Source organism: Choloepus didactylus (genome assembly GCF_015220235.1).
Source record: "Choloepus didactylus isolate mChoDid1 chromosome 11 unlocalized genomic scaffold, mChoDid1.pri SUPER_11_unloc1, whole genome shotgun sequence".
In the NCBI taxonomy this organism is placed as follows: Eukaryota; Metazoa; Chordata; class Mammalia; order Pilosa; family Megalonychidae; genus Choloepus; species Choloepus didactylus.
This window is the reverse complement of record NW_023637577.1, coordinates 3,773,956-3,796,651: the sequence shown is the minus strand read 5'-3', so window position 1 is coordinate 3,796,651 and position 22,696 is coordinate 3,773,956. Positions and strand designations below refer to the sequence as shown.

The 22,696-nt window shown below is 38.0% G+C and overlaps 1 protein-coding gene across 3 annotated transcripts in view; it reads right to left on the bottom strand.

The window, feature by feature from the left end:
• LOC119524462 (ankyrin repeat domain-containing protein 26-like) overlaps positions 1–22,696 on the bottom strand; it is a 224,687-nt gene that overhangs the window by 66,950 nt on the left and 135,041 nt on the right. For all 3 annotated transcript variants that reach the window (XM_037823152.1, XM_037823151.1, XM_037823153.1), the window contains 4 exons: positions 16,180–16,250; positions 15,760–15,853; positions 13,645–13,757; positions 12,115–12,244 (listed from right to left, as the gene is read on the bottom strand). In XM_037823152.1, coding sequence (XP_037679080.1) covers positions 12,115–12,244; positions 13,645–13,757; positions 15,760–15,853; positions 16,180–16,250 — 408 coding nt within the window. The remainder of the gene's footprint in view (positions 1–12,114; positions 12,245–13,644; positions 13,758–15,759; positions 15,854–16,179; positions 16,251–22,696) is intronic.

Sequence of the window (22,696 nt, the reverse complement as noted above, 5' to 3'; positions counted from 1 at the left end):
TAGAATATTGGCCAACTTATGTCACATTGATTCCGATGAATGAGATGTGGAGGAAGTGATTCTGTGTGACTTCCAAGGCTAGGTGAGAAAAGGCAATATAGTGCTGCCTGGCCCTCTTTCTCAGGATGCCTGCCCTTGGAACCCAGCCTCTGTGTGTGAGGAAGCTCAGGCCACAAGCAGAGGCCACAGGTAGGTGTCCTCCCAGCTGCCTCTCCCAACTAAAGTTCCAGCCAATAGCCAGTACCAACAGCCAGACTTGTGAGTGAACAAACCTCCAGGTGACTCCAGCCCCCAGCCTTCAAGTCCACCTAAAGCTGTGTCCAGGTTCAGCTCCAGGGTTACTCTCAAGAACCAGATCAAAAGAGAATCTAATTGTGAATTATAAGATGATGAATTAGCTAGATTTCTAAAGACAAAAGCTTAGACTTAATTTTCTCCTTCTTAGATGGTGACATCTATGGATAAGCATATGAATTATAAGGAGTTAGTAATAAAAGATCATGAAGTGAACAGTAGACTGAGTCAGCAGATCCTCTAAGAGCTGATGGAGATGGGAGTGAAGGGAGAGGCACTGGGGAAAGAAACTAAAGACCTGAAAGGAGGAAAGAAAAGGACACACTCTATCTTTTTGTATTGTATATAAGCCTGACTTCCCTTCAAGTCAAAGAGCCAGCAAAGACCTAAGTTGGCCATAGGCTCCTTCCACTACACACTGACTTTTTTTTTTTTTTTTTTTTTTTTTTTTTTTTTTTTTTTTTTCTGGCAAAGCCAAAAATATTTACTGTCTTGACAGAAAAAGTTGGCCAACCTTTGACAGTTTTCTTGGAGAGAGAAGACAGGGAAGCAAACACCACCACAAATAGCCATAATTTATCAAGTCTCTTCCAAGTGTCTGCCGCTTTACATATATGATCTATGTTATTGAGATGGGGGTTGTACTTTTTGAAACATTTTTTTACACAAGTTCATTGTAAGAGAAAAGTCCAAATACTACCACTGGAAACAATAGGAAACCACTATTAACGGTTTGCTTAGATGTCTCTAGATCATCTTCATTGGGAAATTAAATGTATATAATTAATTATTAGGTGTTAATTATATATTTAATTAATATAGGCTTATACAATACATATATTTTTTTAAACAGCTTTCTTGAGGTATGATTTACCTTACCATAAAATTCACCCATTGTAAGTGTGCAATTCAATAATGCCTAGTAAATTTATAGAATTGTTCAGCTATTGCCACAATTTGACTTTAGAATATTTTTATCACTTCAGAAAGCTCCCTTCTGTCCCTTTGTAGTCAGTTCTCACTCCCACTCTCAGCCCAAGGCACAACCACTGATTGTCTCTCTGTCTCTAGATTTGCCTTCTCTGGATGTTTCATATAAATGGAATTATGGAATGTGGCCTTTTGTGTCTGGTGTGAGCATAATGTTGAGATTCATTCTTGTTTTGTATCATGTTAATTTATCAGTAGTTCTTTTTCTAATTTTTTATTTTGAAATAATTTCAAACTTTCAGTTTTAAGAATAATACAAACCCCATAACAGAACTCCAGTGTACCCCCACCCTCCCAGATATCCACCTTTGCCATATCATTCTATTTATCAGCTATCTATGTCTATATCTAGTCTATATCTATATCCTTATCTTTCTAAATCCGTATTTATCTATCTTCTGAATATTTGAGAGCAGGTTGCACACATCATCCTTGAACACATAATACTTCATGTACATTTCCTGTGAATAAGGAGGTTAATTTATGCAATCCCTGTAAATGCATTATCAAGTTTAAGAAATTTAACATTGATATAAAGCTTACAGTTTATATTTCATTTTCTTTCTTATGTCCCAATAATATTCTTTTTTTTTTTTTTAATCATCATTTTATTGAGATATATTCACATACCACGCAGTCATACAAAACAAATTGTACTTTTGATTGTTTACAGTACCATTACATAGTTGTACATTCATCACCTAAATCAATCCCTGACACCTTCCTTAGCACACACACAAAAATAACAAGAATAATAATTAGAGTGAAAAAGAGCAATTGAAGTAAAAAAGAACACTAGGTACCTTTGTCTGTTTGTTTGCTTCCCCTACTTTTCTACACATCCATCCATAAACTAGACAAAGTGGAGTTTGGTCCATATGGCATTCCCAATCCCACTGTCACCCCTCATAAGCTACATTTTTATACAACTGTCTTCGAGATTCATGGGTTCTGGGTTGTAGTTTGATAGTTTCAGGTATCCACCACCAGCTACCCCAATTCTTTAGAACCTAAAAAAGGTTGTCTAAAGTGTGCGTAAGAGTGCCCACCAGAGTGATCTCTCGGCTCGTTTTGGAATCTCTCTGCCACTGAAGCTTATTTCATTTCCTTTCACATCCCCCTTTTGGTCAAGAAGATGTTCTCCATCCCACGATGCCGGGTCTACATTCCTCCCCGGGAGTCATATTCCACGTTGCCAGGGAGATTCACTTCCCTGGGTGTCTGATCCCACGTAGGGGGGAGGGCAGTGATTTCACCTTTCAAGTTGGCTTAGCCAGAGAGAGAGGGCCACATCTGAGCAACAAAGAGGCATTCAGGAGGAGACTCTTAGGCACAAATACAGGGAGGCCTAGCCTCTCCTTTGCAGCAACCGTCTTCCCAAGGGTAAAACTTATGGTAGAGGGCTCAACCCATCAAACCACCAGTCCCCTATGTCTGTGGTCATGTTAGCAACCATGGAGGTGGGGTAGGGGAATACCCCTGCATTCTCCACAGGCTCCTCAAGGGGGCACTACATCTTTTTTTTTTTTTTTTTTCCTTGTTTGTCTTTTTTCTTTTTTTTAACTTTCCCTTCTTTTTTCAAATCAACTGTATGAAAAAAAAAGTTAAAAAGAAAACAAACATACAATAAAAGAACATTTCAAAGAGACCATAGCAAGGGAGTAAGAAAAAGACAACTAACCTAAGATAACTGCTTAACTTCCAACATGTTCCTACTTTACCCCAAGAAAGTTACATAATATAGCAACATTTCAGTGAACTTGTTCCTACTACATCCATCCGAAATTAACAGACCATAGTCATTTCTGGGCATCCCCAGAACGTTAAATAGCTTATCTGTTCTTCTTGGATTATTGTTCCCCCTTCCTTAATTGCTCTCTACTGCTAGTTCCCCTACATTCTACATTATAAACCATTTGTTTTACATTTTTCAAAGTTCACATTAGTGGTAGCATATAATATTTCTCTTTTTGTGCCTGGCTTATTTCGCTCAGCATTATGTCTTCAAGGTTCATCCATGTTGTCATATGTTTCACCAGATCGTTCCTTCTTACTGCCGCGTAGTATTCCATCGTGTGTATATACCACATTTTATTTATCCACTCATCTGTTGAAGGACATTTGGGTTGTTTCCATCTCTTGGCAATTGTGAATAATGCTGCTATGAACATTGGCGTGCAGATATCTGTTCGTGTCACTGCTTTCCGATCTTCCGGGTATATACCGAGAAGTGCAATCGCTGGATCGAATGGTAGCTCTATATCTAGTTTTCTAAGGAACTGCCAGACTGACTTCCAGAGTGGCTGAACCATTATACAGTCCCACCAACAATGAATAAGAGTTCCAATTTCTCCACATCCCCTCCAGCATTTGTAGTTTCCTGTTTGTTTAATGGCAGCCATTCTAACCGGTGTTAGATGGTATCTCATTGTGGTCTTAATTTGCATCTCTCTAATAGCTAGTGAAGCTGAACATTTTTTCATGTGTTTCTTGGCCATTTGTATTTCCTCTTCAGAGAACTGTCTTTTCATATCTTTTGCCCATTTTATAATTGGGCTGTCTGTACTATTGTCATTGAGTTGTAGGATTTCTTTGTATATGCAAGATATCAGTCTTTTGTCAGATACATGGTTTCCAAAAATTTTTTCCCATTGAGTTGGCTGCCTCTTTACCTTTTTGAGAAATTCCTTTGAGGTGCAGAAACTTCTAAGCTTGAGGAGTTCCCATTTATCTATTTTCTCTTTTGTTGCTTGTGCTTTGGGTGTAAAGTCTAGGAAGTGGCCTCCTAATACAAGGTCTTGAAGATGTTTTCCTACATTATCTTCTAGGAGTTTTATGGTACTTTCTTTTATATTGAGATCTTTGGTCCATTTTGAGTTAATTTTTGTGTAGGGGGTGAGGTAGGGGTCCTCTTTCATTCTTTTGGATATGGATATCCAACTCTCCCAGCCCCATTTGTTGAAAAGACCATTATGGCTCAGTTCGGTGACTTTGGGGGCCTTATCAAAGATCAGTCGGACCCAGGGAAGTGAATCTCCCTGGCAACGTGGAATATGACTCCCGGGGAGGAATGTAGACCCGGCATCGTGGGACGGAGAACATCTTCTTGACCAAAAGGGGGATGTGAAAGGAAATGAAATAAGCTTCAGTGGCAGAGAGATTCCAAAACGAGCCGAGAGATCACTCTGGTGGGCACTCTTACGCACACTTTAGACAACCTTTTTTAGGTTCTAAAGAATTGGGGTAGCTGGTGGTGGATACCTGAAACTATTAAACTACAACCCAGAACCCATGAATCTCGAAGACAGTTGTATAAAAATGTAGCTTATGAGGGGTGACAGTGGGATTGGGAATGCCATAAGGACCAAACTCCACTTTGTCTAGTTTATGGATCGATGTGTAGAAAAGTAGGGGAAGCAAACAAACAGACAAAGGTACCTAGTGTTCTTTTTTACTTCAATTGCTCTTTTTTCACTCTAATTATTATTCTTGTTATTTTTGTGTGTGTGCTAATGAAGGTGTCAGGGATTGATTTAGGTGATGAAGGTACAACTATGTAATGGTACTGTAAACAATCGAAAGTACAATTTGTTTTGTATGACTGTGTGGTATGTGAATATATCTCAATAAAATGATGATTAAAAAAAAAAAAAAAAAAAAAAAAAAAAAAAAAAAAAGATCAGTCGGCCATAGATCTGAGGGTCTATCTCTGAATTCTGAATTCGATTCCATTGATCTATATGTCTATCTTTGTGCCACTACCATGCTGTTTTGGCAACTGTGGCTTTATAATAAGCTTCAAAGTCAGGGAGTGTAAGTCCTCCCACTTCGTTTTTCTTTTTTAGAGTGTCTTTAGCAATTCGAGGCATCTTCCCTTTCCAAATAAATTTGATCACTAGCTTTTCCAAGTCTGCAAAGTAGGTTGTTGGAATTTTGATTGGGATTGCATTGAATCTGTAGATGAGTTTGGGTAGAATTGACATCTTAATGACATTTAGCCTTCCTATCCATGAACATGGAATATTTTTCCATCTTTTAAGGTCCCCTTCTATTTCTTTTAGTAGAGTTATGTAGTTTTCTTTGTATAGGTCTTTTACATCTTTGGTTAAGTTTATTCCTAGGTACTTGATTTTTTTAGTTGCTATTGAAAATGGTATCTTTTTCTTGAGTGTCTCTTCAGTTTGTTCATTTCTAGCATATAGAAACATTACTGACTTATGTGCATTAATCTTGTATCCCGCTACTTTGCTAAATTTGTTTATTAGCTCTAGTAGGTGTATCGTTGATTTCTCAGGGTTTTCTAGATATAAGATCATATCATCTGCAAACAATGACAGTTTTACTTCTTCTTTTCCAATTTGGATGCCTTTTATTTCTTTGTCTTGCCGGATTGCCCTGGCTAGCACTTCCAGCACAATGTTGAATAACAGTGGTGACAGCGGGCATCCTTGTCTTGTTCCTGATCTTAGAGGGAAGGCTTTCAGTCTCTCACCATTGAGTACTATGCTGGCTGTGGGTTTTTCATATATGCTCTTTATCATGTTGAGGAAGTTTCCTTCAATTCCTACCTTTTGAAGTGTTTTTATCAAAAAGGGATGTTGGATTTTGTCAAATGCTTTTTCAGCATCTATTGAGATGATCAATTGATTTTTCCCTTTCGAGTTTTTAATGTGTTGTAATACATTGATTGTTTTTCTTATGTTGAACCATCCTTGCATGCCTGGAATGAACCCCACTTGGTCATGGTGTATGATTTTTTTAATGTGTCTTTGGATTCGATTTGCAAGTATTTTGTTGAGGATTTTTGCATCTATATTCATTAGGGAGATTGGCCGGTAGTTTTCCTTTTTTGTAGCATCTTTGCCTGGTTTTGGTATTAGATTGATGTTAGCTTCATAAAATGAGTTAGGTAGTGTTCCATTTTTTTCAATGTTTTGAAAGAGTTTGAGTAAGATTGGTGTCAGTTCTTTCTGGAAAGTTTGGTAGAATTCCCCTGTGAAGCCATCTGGCCCTGGGCATTTATTTGTGGGAAGATTTTTGATGACTGATTGGATCTCTTTGCTTGTGATGGGTTGGTTGAGGTCTTCTATTTCTTCTCTGGTCAGTCTAGGTTGTTCATATGTTTCCAGGAAATTGTCCATTTCTTCTACATTATCCAGTTTGTTGCCATACAGTTGTTCATAATATCCTCTTATAATTTTTTTAATTTCTTCAGGATCTGCAGTTATGTCACCTTTTTCATTCATTATTTTGTTTATATGGGTCTTCTCTCTTTTTGATTTTGTCAGTCTAGCTAGGGGCTTGTCAATCTTGTTGATCTTCTCAAAGAACCAACTTTTGGTGATATTTATCCTTTCTATTGTTTTTTTGTTCTCTATTTCATTTATTTCTGCTTTAATCCTTGTTATTTCTTTTCTTGTACTTGGTTTAGGATTGGTTTGCTGTTCATTTTCCAGCTTCTTCAGTTGATCCATTAGTTCTTTGATTTTGGTTCTTTCTTCCTTTTTAATATATGCGTTTAGTGCTATAAATTTCCCCCTTAGCACTGCTTTTGCTGCGTCCCATAGGTTTTGGTATGTTGTGTTCTCATTTTCATTCGTCTGTATATATTTAGCAATTTCTCTTGCTATTTCTTCTTTAACCCACTGATTGTTTAGGAGTGTGTTGTTTAACCTCCAGGTATTTGTGAATTTTCTAAGTCTCTGATGGTTATTGACTTCTAATTGTATTCCATTGTGGTCAGAGAATGTGCTTTGAATAATTTCAATCTTTTTAAATTTATTGAGGCTTGTTTTATGTCCCAGCATATGATCTATTCTGGAGAAAGTTCCGTGAGCACTAGAAAAGTATGTGTATCCTGGTGATTTGGGATGTAATGTCCTGTAGATGTCTGTTAAATCTAATTCATTTATCAGATTGTTTAGGTTTTCAATTTCCTTATTGGTCTTCTGTCTGGTTGATCTATCTATAGGAGAGAGTGATGTGTTGAAGTCTCCCACAATTATTGTGGAAACATCAATTGCTTCCTTTAGTTTTGCCAATGTTTCTCTCATGTATTTTGTGGCACCTTGATTGGGTGCATAGACATTTACGATTGTTATTTCTTCTTGCTGAATTGCCCCTTTTATTAGTATGTAGTGGCCTTCTTTGTCTCTCAAAACATCCCTGCATTTGAAGTCTATTTTATCTGAGATTAATATTGCTACACCTGCTTTCTTTTGGCTGTAGCTTGCATAAAATATTTTTTTCCATCCTTTCACTTTCAGTTTCTTTGTGTCCCTGTGTCTAAGATGAGTCTCTTGTATGCAACATATTGATGGTTCATTTTTTTTGATCCATTCTGCGAATCTATATCTTTTAATTGGGGAGTTTAATCCATTTACATTCAACGTTAAAACCGTGAAGGCATTTCTTGAATCGGCCATCTTATCCTTTGGATTATGTTTGCCATATTTTTCCCTCTCTCTATTAATATCCTTTATTGTACCCATACCGAATCTCTTTAGTACTGAACCTTTCTCCAAGTCTCTCTGTCCTGTCTTTGTTTCTCTGTCTGTAGGGCTCCCTTTAGTATCTCCAGTAGGGCAGGTCTCTTGTTAACAAATTCTCTCAGCATTTCTTTGTCTGTGAAAAATTTAAGCTCTCCCTCAAATTTGAAGGAGAGCTTTGCTGGATAAAGTATTCTTGGCTGGAAATTCCTCTCACTCAGAATTTTAAATATATCGTGCCACTGCCTTCTTGCCTCCATGGTGGCTGCTGAGTAGTCACTACTTAGTCTTATGCTGTTTCCTTTGTATGTGGTGAATTGCTTTTCTCTTGCTGCTTTCAGAACTTGCTCCTTCTCTTCTATGTTTGACAGTGTGATCAGTATATGTCTCGGAGTGGGTTTATTTGGATTTATTCTATTTGGAGTTCGCTGAGCATTTATGATTTGTGTACTTATGTTGTTTAGAAGATTTGGGAAGTTTTCCCCAACAATTTCTTTGAATACTCTTCCTAGACCTTTACCCTTTTCTTCCCCTTCTGGGACACCAATGAGTCTTATATTCGGACGTTTCATATTATCTATCATATCCCTGAGGTCCATTTCGAGTTTTTCAATTTTTTTCCCCATTCTTTCTTTTATGCTTTCATTTTCCATTCTGTCATCTTCCAGGTCACTGATTCGTTGTTCAACTTCCTCTAGTCTTGTACTATGAGTGTCCAGAATATTTTTAATTTGGTCAACAGTTTCTTTAATTTCCATAAGATCATCCATTTTTGTATTTAGTCTTGCAATGTCTTCTTTATGCTCTTCTAGGGTCTTCTTGATTTCCTTCATATCCCGTACTATGGTCTCATTGTTCATCTTTAGTTCTTTGAGTAGCTGCTCTAGGTGTGTCTCTTCTGGTCTTTTGATTTGGGTGCTTGGGCTTGGGTTATCCATATCATCTGGTTTTTTCATATGCTTTATAATTTTCTGTTGTTTTTGGCCTCGTGGCATTTGCTGAACTTGATAGGGTTCTTTTAGGGTTTGTAGACCAGTTGAAGTCCTTATCTGTAATTTATCAGATCTACAGCTTCGCGGAGTACACTTTCTCTAACTAACCAGCAGGTGGCGTCCACGAGCCACCTGTTCTCCACAAGCCAGATCTCCCCTGCTTAGCCTTTTTGGTGAGTGGGGGAGTGAGTCTTGTGGGGCCCAATTGGTGTACCAAGCTTGCGTGTGTAGTTGGTGTTGCCTGCCCTGTATGTGGGGCGTGTTTCTGGGCAGTCGGGGAGGGGGGGTGGCCCTAACAATCAAATCTCCCTGATGATCGTAGAGTTTTAAAGCTACTGCAATAGTCTAATCCTTCAGTTCAGTCCTGCCACAGTTTGTCTCTGCCACTGACCCACAAGTCTTTGGTATTGGCGTATGGCTCCTGAGACTTGCGAGTGGGCCCCTCCTCCAGGCTGCGCACCCCGGGTCCTCTGTTGAGGGATGACTGTGCTATGTCACAGGTGAGTGCCGTCCCCCCAGGGCAGTTCTGGGCTGCTGGGCTGTGTTGGGAGGCTCCCAGTCTGCTTAAATGATGGCTGAATGGGGCTCTGTTAATTCACACTGCTCCCCCTTCCCAGCTCTGGGACATTCAGCTGAGGTTGCAGGGAAGGCTAATGTCCACGCCCAGTTTTGTGGTGTGTGCCTGTTATTTGAAGCACTTCCGTCACACTGGGTTGTCTGGGGCAGCTCTGGGCTATGGGGCTGGCGATGGGCAGGAGTGTTTCCTGTCCACCAGGATGGTGGCTGTGAGCGGACACCCCCCTTTTCTTGGGAAGTTGTGTTGTTTAGTGAATTTTCTCAGCCACTGGATTATTGCCTTTTGTCTCAGAGCTCTCTTAGTTCTGCTCTTGACTTGACGTGCCCAAATTTCAATTCTTTGAAGCTTTCTGTATTGAGCTTCTTAGAGTAATTGTTTTAGAAAAAGCAAAAAGGATTTAAAAAAAAAAAAAAAAAAAAAAGGCCCTCCTCAGAGATCTAATGGGTTATTGAAATGCTAATAGACAAAGCAACCAGGGCCATTAAGGAAAGGTCCACAGGGCAGAGAGATCAGCCTTGCTTCGGGATTTGCATATGCGCCTCAAGGCCTGATCTCCGCCCTTCCCCTTTCTGTGTTCACCAGAACTCCAAAAATCCTCTGCTTTTATTTTGGAGTTTTTCGTGTTGTTTTTTTTCTATGCCTGTCTCCTCTCTGCTGGGCTGGCTGCTCTCAGAGTCTCTGGTGTCTGGTCTCAGTCCATCTATGGTTGGAGTTTGAATCAGTAGAATGAGTTTCCGATAAGAGCAGCCACTGCAATTCTCCCTTCTCCTTCCCGGAGCTGACAGCCCCTCTTCCCCCGGGACTGAGCCTGGCAGGGAGGGGCGCGGGTCCCCTGGCCGCAAAAACTTACAGATTTCGCTGATCTCAGCAGTTCCACGTTTTCATGAGTGTTGTATGAAGTATGCCCAAAGTCAGATTGCTCTGTGGTGTCCAGTCCACGCAGTTCCTGGCTTTTTACCTACTTTCCTGGAGGAGTAACTAAAACATACAGCTCACCAGTCTGCCATCTTGCCCCCACACACACTGACTTTTTAATATTACATAAGACAAATGGTAATAGGCAGGATAACTAGGAAACAGTTCTCATAAAGTCTGATTTGGTATTGGCATAAGGATTAGACATATATATATATATATATCTTTTCCTAGTCTCAAAACCATGAGCAAATAAATTCCCATTGTTTAATCGAACCCATTTTATGGCATTTGCTTAAGCAGCCTAGGAAACCAGAACAGGTGTCAAGACCACCCGATGGGGGAAAAACACTCTTTTAACAAATAGTGTTGGTTCAACTGGATATTCACTTGCAAAAGAATGAAGTTGGATCCCTAAATCTCAACCCTATATAAAAATTAATTCAAAATATGAGAGTTAAATTTAAGAGCTTAAACTATAAAATGCTGAGAAGAAAACACAGGTGTAAATCTTTATGACTTAGGATTTGGGAATGATTTCTTAAATACGACAGCAAAGCACAAGTAACTAATGAAAAAAAAGATAAACTGGTTTCATCAAAATTAAAAACATTTGTGCCTCAAAGGACACCATTAAGAAAGTGAAAAGGCAAGCCTCTGGATGGGAGAAAATATTTGCAAATATCACATATTTGATAAGGGATTTGTATCTAGGATATATATCTATCTTACACCTCAATACTAAAAAAACAAATAACTCAATTAACAAATGGGCAAAGGATATGAATACACAGTTCTCCAAAAAAGGTATACAAATGCCCAATAAACACATTAAACACATGAAAAAATCAATTTCATTAGTTGCCAGGGAAATACAAATCAAGACCACATGCAATGCTACTTCACACCCACTAGGATGTCTATATCAAAAAACCTGATAATAATAAGTTCTGGGCAAGGATGCTAGTGGGAATGTAAAATTGTTCAGCCACTTTGGAAAAGACTGATAGTTCCTAAAAAATGTTATACAGAGTCACCATTTTAACCCAGTGATTCAACTCTTTAGGTATATACCCAAGAGAAATGAAAACATGTACATAAATGTTTATGGCAGTATTATTCATAACAGCCAAAAAGTGGAAACAACCTGGTGGTCCATCTACTGATGAATGGATAAAAAAAATGTAGTTAAACCCATAAATGGAACATTATTTGGCAATAAAAAGAAATGTACTGATACATGCTACAACATGAATGAACCTTGAAAACATCATGCTAAGTGAAAGAAGTCAGTCACAAAGGACTATATATTGTGTGATTCCATCTATATGAAATGTTCAGAATAGGAAAATCTGTAGAGACAGAGAGTAGATTGTTGGTAGACTAGGACTGGCAGGGGAGGGGAGAACAGATTGGAGGATGATGGCGAAAGGGTACGGGGTTTCCTTTCTGGGGTGAGGGAAATGTTATAAAACTGATTTTGGCCATGATTGTAGAATTCTGTGAATATACTAAAAGCCAATGAACAGTGAACTGTACATTTTAAATAGGTGAATTGTATGGTACATTAAATTACATCTCAATAAACTGGTTACAAAAAAATGATTTGGTGCTTTTGATTTGGGGTCTTATAATGATGTACAGCTTGGTTTTAGATAACTGGCCAGGATTCAAAACAAAAGAATCAATACTATGCCCTTTTTATAGGAAAAAATATATATACATAAAATAGTTGTCTTTTTCTTGGTATCAAGTCTCTAAAATTAATAGAAAAAACTTTATTTAACAGTTCAAAGCATTCAGTGAATTATATTTCCCAAAAGTAAATGTTTTTGCCCCAAAACTAATTAAAAATTACCTGAAGTTTTAGCATAGTAATCTGACTATCCATTTCAATTTGCTTGGGTTTTAAATCTCCACGTAAACTGAGTTCTCCATTTTCATATTTATTTAACTCCTTTCTTGTCATCTTTAAGAGTTTCTTAAATCTGCAGTAAGGTACGGAATGAGTAAAAATCAAGTTCTTTAAGAGTTAATACTTAATAATTTTATTTAAGCAGATATTCTGTTCTATCATATAGGAAACACAAATCTATACATTACAATACTCTCATTTGTTTTAATCTAAAATTGTCTGAAAGCAATCTAACTAAATTGCAGTCTAGGTAAATAAAATCACGAAGAAAAATTTTATGACATCCATGGCAAAAAGAGTTAATACTGCACCATTTATAAAGAGTTCTTATAATAAATTATTAAAATCCATTAATTCATTAATGCAAAACATTGAACTATTTTAAAATTTATTAGCTATAACCCCTATATCAGGATCTGAGGAGAAGAAAAGCCTAATTATATATGTATGTTTTGCAAAGACATCAAAAATCCATTTTGCTCCCTGTTGACCATAGTCTTATTCTACAAGAAGAGTGTACTCAAAAAACATCATGAAAATTATTGAAAGTATAAAAAGAACAGGAAAGAAAAATCTCTGAAGTCTGAGTTGAGGGGAAAAAGGAAACAGAGCTTGAAAAGAAAGGAAGTCAGCAGAAAGATAGTATATAACAGTCTCTTAAAGGAAGACTGCTTTAAGAAGAGAACTAGAGATCTTTGCTAGTACACTTTTAAAATGACAGGCATGCAAAACAATACAGAGAATGACAGAGTGAAATGAGAGGAAACTGTTGATCAGATTCAGAGAACAAACTTAAGGTAGCAGCAAAAACAGAAAGGGAGCCTTGTTGGGGTTTCAAACACATTGGGAATATTCCATTGTTTCATTTGGATGGTAGAAACATGACTCTTCATTTTATTCTTAAGTCATGCATATATTTTTTGTGTGTATATTTTATAGCTCAAAAAACAAAAGGCAGAAACAACACATAAGCCAAAACAAGATTGTTTTTGATGCTGTTAAGGAAGACACAGATGGGTTTTTAGATATTAAAATACTTGAATACTAAAGAGAAGAACACTACTAAAAGAAGGCAAGATTACCAACGACAGCAAAGATATCTTACTGAAGTAAAAATTCAAAGTAGATGATGAAGAGTGCAGTGGACGTTAAATATGCAAAAGGCATTGTCATTACATGGGAACTCTGTACTTTATGCATGATTTTTCTGTAACCCTACAACTTCTCTAATTAAAAAAAGGCATTGTCATTATTGTTTTAAAATCAATGTTGAGATTAAGTACAGCATTTTGACATTCAAAAAAATTACAGATTGTGCTGTGAGTTTCTGAAGTAAACTTCAAAATAGAATAATCTGTTTAACTAGGAAAATGCAAATATAAAATGAATCAGTATTCATATTTTAATTAAAGTTACAATGAACTCATTTAATTAAATACATAGTTGGAATGATCAGAAATATTAAAATCTTACCCAATAATCTCTTTTTCTAATTCACCATTTTTCTTCATTTCTTTATCCAAACGATATTCCAGAGATTGTTTCAATTCAGTAAGTTTCTTTAATTGTTCTTTTTCTTCCTTAGACTTTGGAAAAAAAATTTTAAAGAAAAACTTGAAAAAAAATTGTAACAGAAAATTATTTCTTAAAATCTAGAGACTCTTCCTTTTGAAAATATTTCTCATAAGTTCATGACTCTTATGTGTTTAGACAAGTTTATAAAACGGTGTTTATAAACCTAAGGCCAATAAGGACAGGTTTAAAAAACAGTAAGACTTTTCTTAAAATAGCTTAAAGTGATTTTACATTTTCATCACTATGTTTTCTGGAATTTAAATCACCATAATCTGTTTAAAACAGAGGTTTTTAGACATAAATACTAAGTATTCATGAAATTAAAAAAATAGAATGGGTATAGAATGGATATATTCACATTTTAGTTTCTAAAGATGCCCTAGTAACATCTTCATCAATATTCCAAGTATTGTTCCACCGCGTCTTACTAAGTCAATCTCTGGAAAATTCACATGTAGTCCCCATTACATGTTTGATTCTCATCTGACTTCAGGAGGAGATAAATACTCACATTATCTATAAGAACTTTCCCATGGGTTTCAATTTCTCCTTGTCTATTAACCCTTTCTCTCTTCAAGTAAAGTTTAAGTCATCTTCTCTATCAGGTGAAAACATAACTTTTGCCTAATCCTTGTGGCCTGTTCTCACATCCTGTTTCTCCCCTTCCCCTGGGCTCTAATATTCTTTAATGCATGGTCTCATTCACATATCCAGCTTTTCATCACTTATTCTCCTCAATTACACTAAAAACTGATTTACAATTCTGTAAATCCAATAAAAATTTCTGAGGGTCACCAAGGATCTTTTTTTAGCCTTACCCTGCTTTACTTCTCAGCACAACTGTTACAGTGACCACACCTTCCCTTCTGCCCCTCTAATCCCTCTACATGTCTAAATGATAGCAACCTTGGCCCTTTCCACTGCCTGGATGACATTGTAAGGGGATATCTTCTGACACTTTCATTCACAGAAAACTCCTTATCAACATATTGCCATGTCATCTGTGTGAAGAGTAGGCTGATACAATGAGGCTAAACTATATGAAGTCTAGAAAAAGATAATTTTCAATGGTTCTTCAGCCATGAGAAGGCCTTCTAGACTAGTGAGCATAAATGCCCCACTTCCCTGGGGAGGTATTATCTGTATAATGGAATTGCCAGAATCTAGCTATTTTGAATTAAACTAGTTAGTAGGATCATCTACCACTTTGCTCCAACTTAATACTCATGATGCAATCTTCTGATCTTCATTGATAGGGAGCCTCTCGTACAAGGGAGAGCATGAACTAATTCAATGACAGGAGAATCCTATTCTGCTTGGTAAATGAGTTATATAGTTTTCAACATACATTAATAAATGGGTATCCGGGATTATATACCAGCCTTTTCTGAGTTTTGATTTTATTAAATCCTTGAAGAGCTGATTAACTCAGGTGCATGGGTAAAAAATTAGTTTCTGAACCTGCAATGCTAGGAGTACTATGCAATTCTGTAGGACCCTGTTTGAGCAGCCATTTCTACTTCCTCACTGCCACCCACCTCTTTTCTTTTGTAAAATCCAGCAATGAGAAAATACATTCCTTTGGGAAAAATACTTGCATAATGACCTAGTATTCATTCCTAATCAGATGTACAAATTATAACATTAAAAATACTTCACTATCAAAATTCTCCTAAATCAAGGGTTTTAACCACATGAGAAACTCAGAATTCTACATGAAATCATTACTAAAATCTCTTAGAATTTAAAAAACATATAATAAAATATTATTTTTAGACTATCACCATCTTTTTTAATTAAAATCTTACCAACAAAATCATTAATTTTATGACTTTAGCCAACATTCTCTAAAGAGTGATGAGGAATTATACCAATGCAAGTAGTACCAATATGAATTCAATAACTATTTTATATCAGTGAGAATTTTCATATTGTCTAAAATAGTATTATATACTGCTACTAGAGAAACAAAATTTCCTTTTGCATATGACAGAAATTAAGAGATTGACTTACCAAATTTGTACCCAACAGGTTTTTCTGAAGCTGTTCAATTTTGCTCATTTGCTTTTTGATTGTAACTTTTAACCTGGTATTTTCAATTTCAAGCCTAAAATGTATATTTTAAAATAATCATTCTTACACATATATTAAAAAAAATACTACATAATTTCTGAACAAACACCTGAAAGTGTAATTACATAAATTTTTAAAAATTTGAATAGTAGATGGTCTGGCAATTATACCATATTTCTACATGTGATTTGTATAATAGAGACAATGTACAAAAATTCTGCATTTCAAAAGAGTTCAAGCTGAAATTTTTCCTTGGCTTCATACAGATGTGTTTATTATCATAATTGATATAATTCTGATACTACTATGCTTATGGTTCTATAATACTCAAGTTATTTTCTGTGCTGCTTTAAATCATACTTTTGCATGTGATCTTGTGTCCTCTCAGCACATTGTACTGCCTCTGTACGTTGAGCCTGTGCTTCTTGCAACTGAAACAAAAAACAATAGAAAACACTTTATTGAAAATCTAGCACAAATCCAGCCACCACCTGTTTTGGTAACTAAAATTTTATTGGACCACAGCCATGCCTATTAATTTGAATATTATTTCTGGCTACTTTCATGCTATGGCAGACATAAGTACTATAGTCGAGACGGAGACCTTATGACCCACAAAGCCTAAAATATTTACTATCTGGCACTTTACAGAAAAGTTTACCAATCCCAGCTCTAGTACTAAAAGAGAATACTATTCTTGTTTTTAAGATATATTTTATCAGCTAAATACTCAAATTCACAGAGTAGTAGAACAGGGAAAGATAGGAAGTTACATTATTAAGCATTTATGTTTTTTATTTCAAGTACCACCGTATCACTTATAATTTTAGATATTCACATATGTGAAAGACAATGGCAGTGATTATGAAAGTTAACATGCTACTTCAGGTGGCAGACAGATGTTTCACAGAATACTTTGAGAGGCAGAAGTCAGATTGCTAGGGTCTAAACATGACCTAGATTGCCTGGGTCTGAATCCCAGCTCCACCAGTTACAAGCTGTGTGACCTTCAGCAAATTACTTAAACTCCCTGTGTCTCAGTTTCTTCATCTGTAAAATGGAAGTAAGAATAGTATCTACCTCATAGGGATGCTAGGAAGATTAAATTAGGGAATATATGTAAAGTACTTAGAAGAGTCTCTGACACAAAGTAAGCTATATATCAGTGTTTGCTAGTAGCACTGTTATTGTTAATAAATTATATGTTCTAATAAAATTTGGTATATTAGGCAGATGGTCTGCCAATGAAAGCATTCTCCTATACATGTGATATTTAATCACTTTTCATTATACTATCAAAAATTGGCATCAAATAGGGAGCATGAGGCCCAGAAAAGTCCCCAGTGCTTCATAAAACTTTCACAAACCTCACTAGCCAACAGTACCTTCTTCCTCTTATAATAATTTGTAAGTTATATTCTCTCTGTACCATTAAAGTCAGCACTAGTCATGGGTTACAATGCAAATAGTGCCTCATGGAGTTGAGTAGTTAGTGAATAACTGACCTGACCATCAGGGGCAGCCTCGAGCAACTAACTAGAATTGCCAAATCAAGGTTTCCAATCAATTCAGTCCCAGCAACTGTAAATGTTGGGCTGCTTTAGCAAATACTCTGCTGGGCAGATTGAGGTTATATATTAAGCCATGTGAGAAAAGTCAGTTCCCAGAGCTTACAGTTGCTCCAGTGCTGTAAAGTAAATCCCAGTTCTGACTGCATAATGAAGGAAGTCAAATTTGGAATTTTTTCATAGTGACAAAAAAAAAAAAGATATGCATTTCATTGAACAATTCTCTTCTATTGGATTAAATGTTTTTGATTTTATGTTTAATTGCTTAAACTATTGCTTCGAATAAAGAGAATAAAAAGTTTATGATACCAGTATCTCAAAGATACCCTACAGGAATCTAAAAGACAAATGCAAAAATATAATGATAAATCAATGGTTTTGGACTCAAATGTATAAATACATACTTTTTGACAAAAAACTACATAAAGGTGGGGGGACAGAAGGTGTATAAGAACATAGATTATGGTATGCTACAGAAATTTAAGTTGATATCAAAGCAAACAAATTTTTATATATTTAGGATGCTGGATTTAAGATCCAGGGCAACCACAAAGAAAATATCAGAGAATATGCAAACTCATAGAGACAGAAAGTAGAATACAGATTGTGAGACACGGGGGCCAGGGGCAATGGTGAGAAAATGCAAAATGAATGTAGGGTTTGTTTGGGGTGAAGGGAAAGTTCTAATAAGGATGGTGGTGAGAGTACTACAACATTGTGAATGTGATTAATCCCACCAAATGGTATGCTTGGGAGGGGTTGGGATGGGAAGGTTTCTGTTGTATATACATTGCTGCAATTAAAAATAAAGAAAGAGACTAAAGAGATAAGGACAATTAAATGGAGTACATGATACTGGACTGTTTCTGATGTTCTCACAAACATTGAGGACTAAAGGTTTGGTATGCCAAGCACTCTATCTTGGGGTTTGACCTTATGAAGCATGTTATTGCAAAGGAGAGGCTAATCCTGCTTATAATTGTGCCTAAAAGTCTCCCACTGAGTACCTCTTTGTTGCTCAGATGTGGCTCTCTCTCTCTCTAGCTAAGCCACCTTGGCAGGCGATCTCTTTGCCCTCCCCACTACATGGGACCTGACTCCCAGGGGTGTAAATCTCCCTGACAATGCAGGATATGACTCATGGGGATGAATCTGGACCTGGCATCGTGGGATTGAGAAAATCTTCTTGGCCAAAAAGGGGATGTGAAATGAAATGAAATCAAGTTTCACTGGGTGATAGATTACAAATGGAACTGAGAGGTCACTCTGGTGGACATTCTTATGCACTATATAGATAACACTTTTTAGGTTTTAATGTATCGGAATAGCTAGAAGTAAATACCTGAAACTATCAAACTCCAACCCAGTAGCCTTGACTCTTGAAGATGATTGTATAACAGTGTAGCTTACAAGGGGTTGCAGTGTGACTGGGAAAGCCACATGGACCACACTCCCCTTTGTCTAGTGTATGGATGGATGAGTAGAAAAATAAAGACAAAAACTAAATGAAAAATAGGGTGGGATGGGGGAATGATCTGGGTGTTCTTTTTTGGCTTTATTTTTTATTCTTATTCTTATTCTTTCTGGTATAAGGAAAATGTTCAAAAATAGGAAGAGGGGGCAAGATGGTGGCAGAGAGAGGAGTGGAATTTAGTTAGTCCCCTGGAACAACTAATAGACAACCAGGAACAACTAGTAAATAATTTAGAATAAATGCTGGGGGACAACCATGACTGTCCACACATCATATATCAACCTGGACTGGGAGGAATGCCTGAGACTACAGCATAAAATCTGTAAGTAAAAACTGCAGAACCATGCCAGGAGCCCCCACCCTCATGGCAGGCTGAGCTGCAAAACCTCACTGTGGTAGAAAGCAGCATTCTCCGAACAAGTGAATATAGCCCAGCCCACTTCCAACTGGGGTTTTAATTAACAAATGTGGACAACTGAATACAAGCTACAAACCCCCAACAAGTATACAGAGGCTTTTAGTGATGACTGAACTTAAAGAATCAGAAGACTCATCTGTCCTGGGAGAGGGAGACCAGAAGACAAGGTATAACCTCTGGCTGACCAGTAAAACTGGGGGGCCATGTACTGGCTCTAAAAGGGGGGGGCTTTCTGTCCCTTTTACTCTCTCTCAACCTGAGCGGCTCAGTGGAGAGAGCCTCAGCAATTTTCAGTGGAGACAGCCCCTGCCATTTTCAGTTTGCAGCACTCTGATCCAGAGAGGGGTGGAGATAACAGAGTGAGAGAAACAATAATTCAAATGCAGATGATAACTCCCTAGGGAGTGTATCTTCCCTAAGAGGAAGGAGGTGGAGCCCAGCTCTACTACCTGCCTTACCTTCAGCACCAGACCCTAGAGCCTGGGGGAAAAGACCCTAACCAGAAACTAAGGAGGCCACACCTTACACCAGTCAGGAGCGACAGGCTGACAGGTGCCACCTACTGAGCTTAGGAAAAGCACAGCAGCTAGAGACCTCACAGGAAAGACTGTCAATCTCTAAGACACACCCACAGGGAGATTTGAAACTGAATATAACCCCACTCTGAGACCTGAACCCAGTCTGGTCTGGGAAAATCTGACTGGGGTAACCAAGAAAACCAGATGCCTAGACAACAGAAAATTAAAATCTACACTAGGCAAAATGAAGATATGGCCCAGTCACAGGAGAAAACTTACACCTCAATCAAGACATGGCTGAGATATTGTTTTACTTTAATGAAACAATCTATTAAAGACTTACAAAGAAATATGCTAAATCAAATAAAAAAAACAAATCAATGAGTTCAGGAAAGATATGGCAAAAGAGATGAAGGCTATAAAGAAACACTGGGTGAACGTAAGGTAGAAATCACAAGTTTAAAAAAACAACTGGAAGAATCTATGGAAATGAAAGGCACAAAACAAGAGATGAAAAACACAATGGAGACACACAACAGCAGATCTCAAGAGGCAGAAGAAAATACTCAGAAGTGGAGAACAAGAACCCTGAAATCCTACACACAAAAGAACAGCTAGGGAGAGGCGGGGCAAGATGGCAGACTGGTGAGCTGTATGTTTTAGTTACTCCTCCAGGAAAGTAGGTAGAAAGCCAGGAACTGCGTGGACTGGACACCACAGAGCAATCTGACTTTGGGCATACTTCATACAACACTCATGAAAACGTGGAACTGCTGAGATCAGCGAAATCTGTAAGTTTTTGCGGCCAGGGGACCTGCACCCCTACCTGCCAGGCTCAGTCCCGGGGGAGGAGGGGCTGCCAGCTCCGGGAAGGAGAAGGGAGAACTGCAGTGGCAGCCCTTATCGGAAACTCATTCTACTGATCCAAAATCCAACCATAGATAGACTGAGACCAGACACCAGAGAATCTGAGAGCAGCCAGCCCAGCAGAGAGGAGACAGGCATAGAAAAAAAACAACACGAAAAACTCCAAAATAAAAGCGGAGGATTTTTGGAGTTCTGGTGAACATAGAAAGGGGAAGGGCCCTGAGGCGCATATGCAAATCCCGAAGAAAAGCTGATCTCTCTGCCCTGTGGACCTTTCCTTAATGGCCCTGGTTGCTTTGTCTCTTAGCATTTCAATAACCCATTAGATCTCTGAGAAGGGCCTGTTTTTTTTGTTTTGTTTTTTTTAATCCTTTTTTCTTTTTCTAAAACAATTACTCTAAGAAGCCCAATACAGAAAGCTTCAAAGACTTACTATTTGGGCAGGTCAAGTCAAGAGCAGAACTAGGAGAGCTCTGAGACAAAAGGCAATAATCCAGTGGCTGAGAAAATTCACTAAACACCACAACTTCCCAAGAAAAGGGGGGTGTCTGCTCAAAGCCATCATCCTGGTGGACAGGAAACACTCCTGCCCATCGCCAGCCCCATAGCCCAGAGCTGCCCCAGACAACCCAGTGTGACGGAAGTGCTTCAAATAACAGGCACACACCACAAAAACAGGGCGTGGACATTAGCCTTCCCTGCAACCTCAGCTGATTGTCCCAGAGTTGGGAAGGTAGAGCAGTGTGAATTAACAAAGCCCCATTGAGCCATTATTTCAGCAGACTGGGAGCCTCCCTACACAGCCCAGCAGCCCAGAACTGCCCTGGGGGGACAGCACTCACCTGTGACATAGCACAGTCATCCCTCAACAGAGGACCCAGGGTGCACAACCTGGAAGAGGGGCCCACTTGCAAGTCTCAGGAGCCATACGCCAATACCAAGGACTTGTGGGTCAGTGGCAGAGACAAACTGTAGCAGGACTGAACTGAAGGATTAGACTATTGCAGCAGCTTTAAAACTCTAGGATCACCAGGGAGATTTGATTGTTAGAGCCACCCCCCCCTCCCTGACTGCCCAGAAACACGCCCCATATACAGGGCAGGCAACACCAACTACACACGCAAGCTTGGTACACCAATTGGACCCCACAAGACTCACTCCCCCACTCACCAAAAAGGCTAAGCAGGGGAGAACTGGCTTGTGGAGAACAGGTGGCTCGTGGACGCCACCTGCTGGTTAGTTAGAGAAAGTGTACTCCACGAAGCTGTAGATCTGATAAATTAGAGATAAGGACTTCAATTGGTCTACAAATCCTAAAAGAACCCTATCAAGTTCAGCAAATGCCACGAGGCCAAAAACAACAGAAAATTATAAAGCATATGAAAAAACCAGACGATATGGATAACCCAAGCCCAAGCACCCAAATCAAAAGAGCAGAAGAGACACAGCACCTAGAGCAGCTACTCAAAGAACTAAAGATGAACAATGAGACCATAGTACGGGAGATAAAGGAAATCAAGAAGACCCTAGAAGAGCATAAAGAAGACATTGCAAGACTAAATAAAAAAATGGATGATCTTATGAAATTAAAGGAAAATGTTGACCAAATTAAAAAGATTCTGGACACTCATAGTACAAGACTAGAGGAAGTTGAACAACGAATCAGTGACCTGGAAGATGACCAGAATGGAAAATGAAAGCATAAAAGAAAGAATGGGGAAAAAAATTGAAAAAAATCGAAATGGACCTAGGGATATGATAGATGATATATGAAACGTCCAAATATAAGACTCATTGGTGTCCCAGAAGGGGAAGAAAAGGTAAAGGTCTAGGAAGAGTTTCAAAGAAATTGTTGGGGAAAACTTCCCAAATCTTCTAAACAACATAAATACAAACAATCATAATGCTCAGCGAACTCCAAATAGAATAAATCCAAATAAAACCCACTCCGAGACATATACTGATCACTATCAACACAGAGAGAAGGAGCAAGTTCTGAAAGCAGCAAGAGAAAAGCAATTCACCACATACA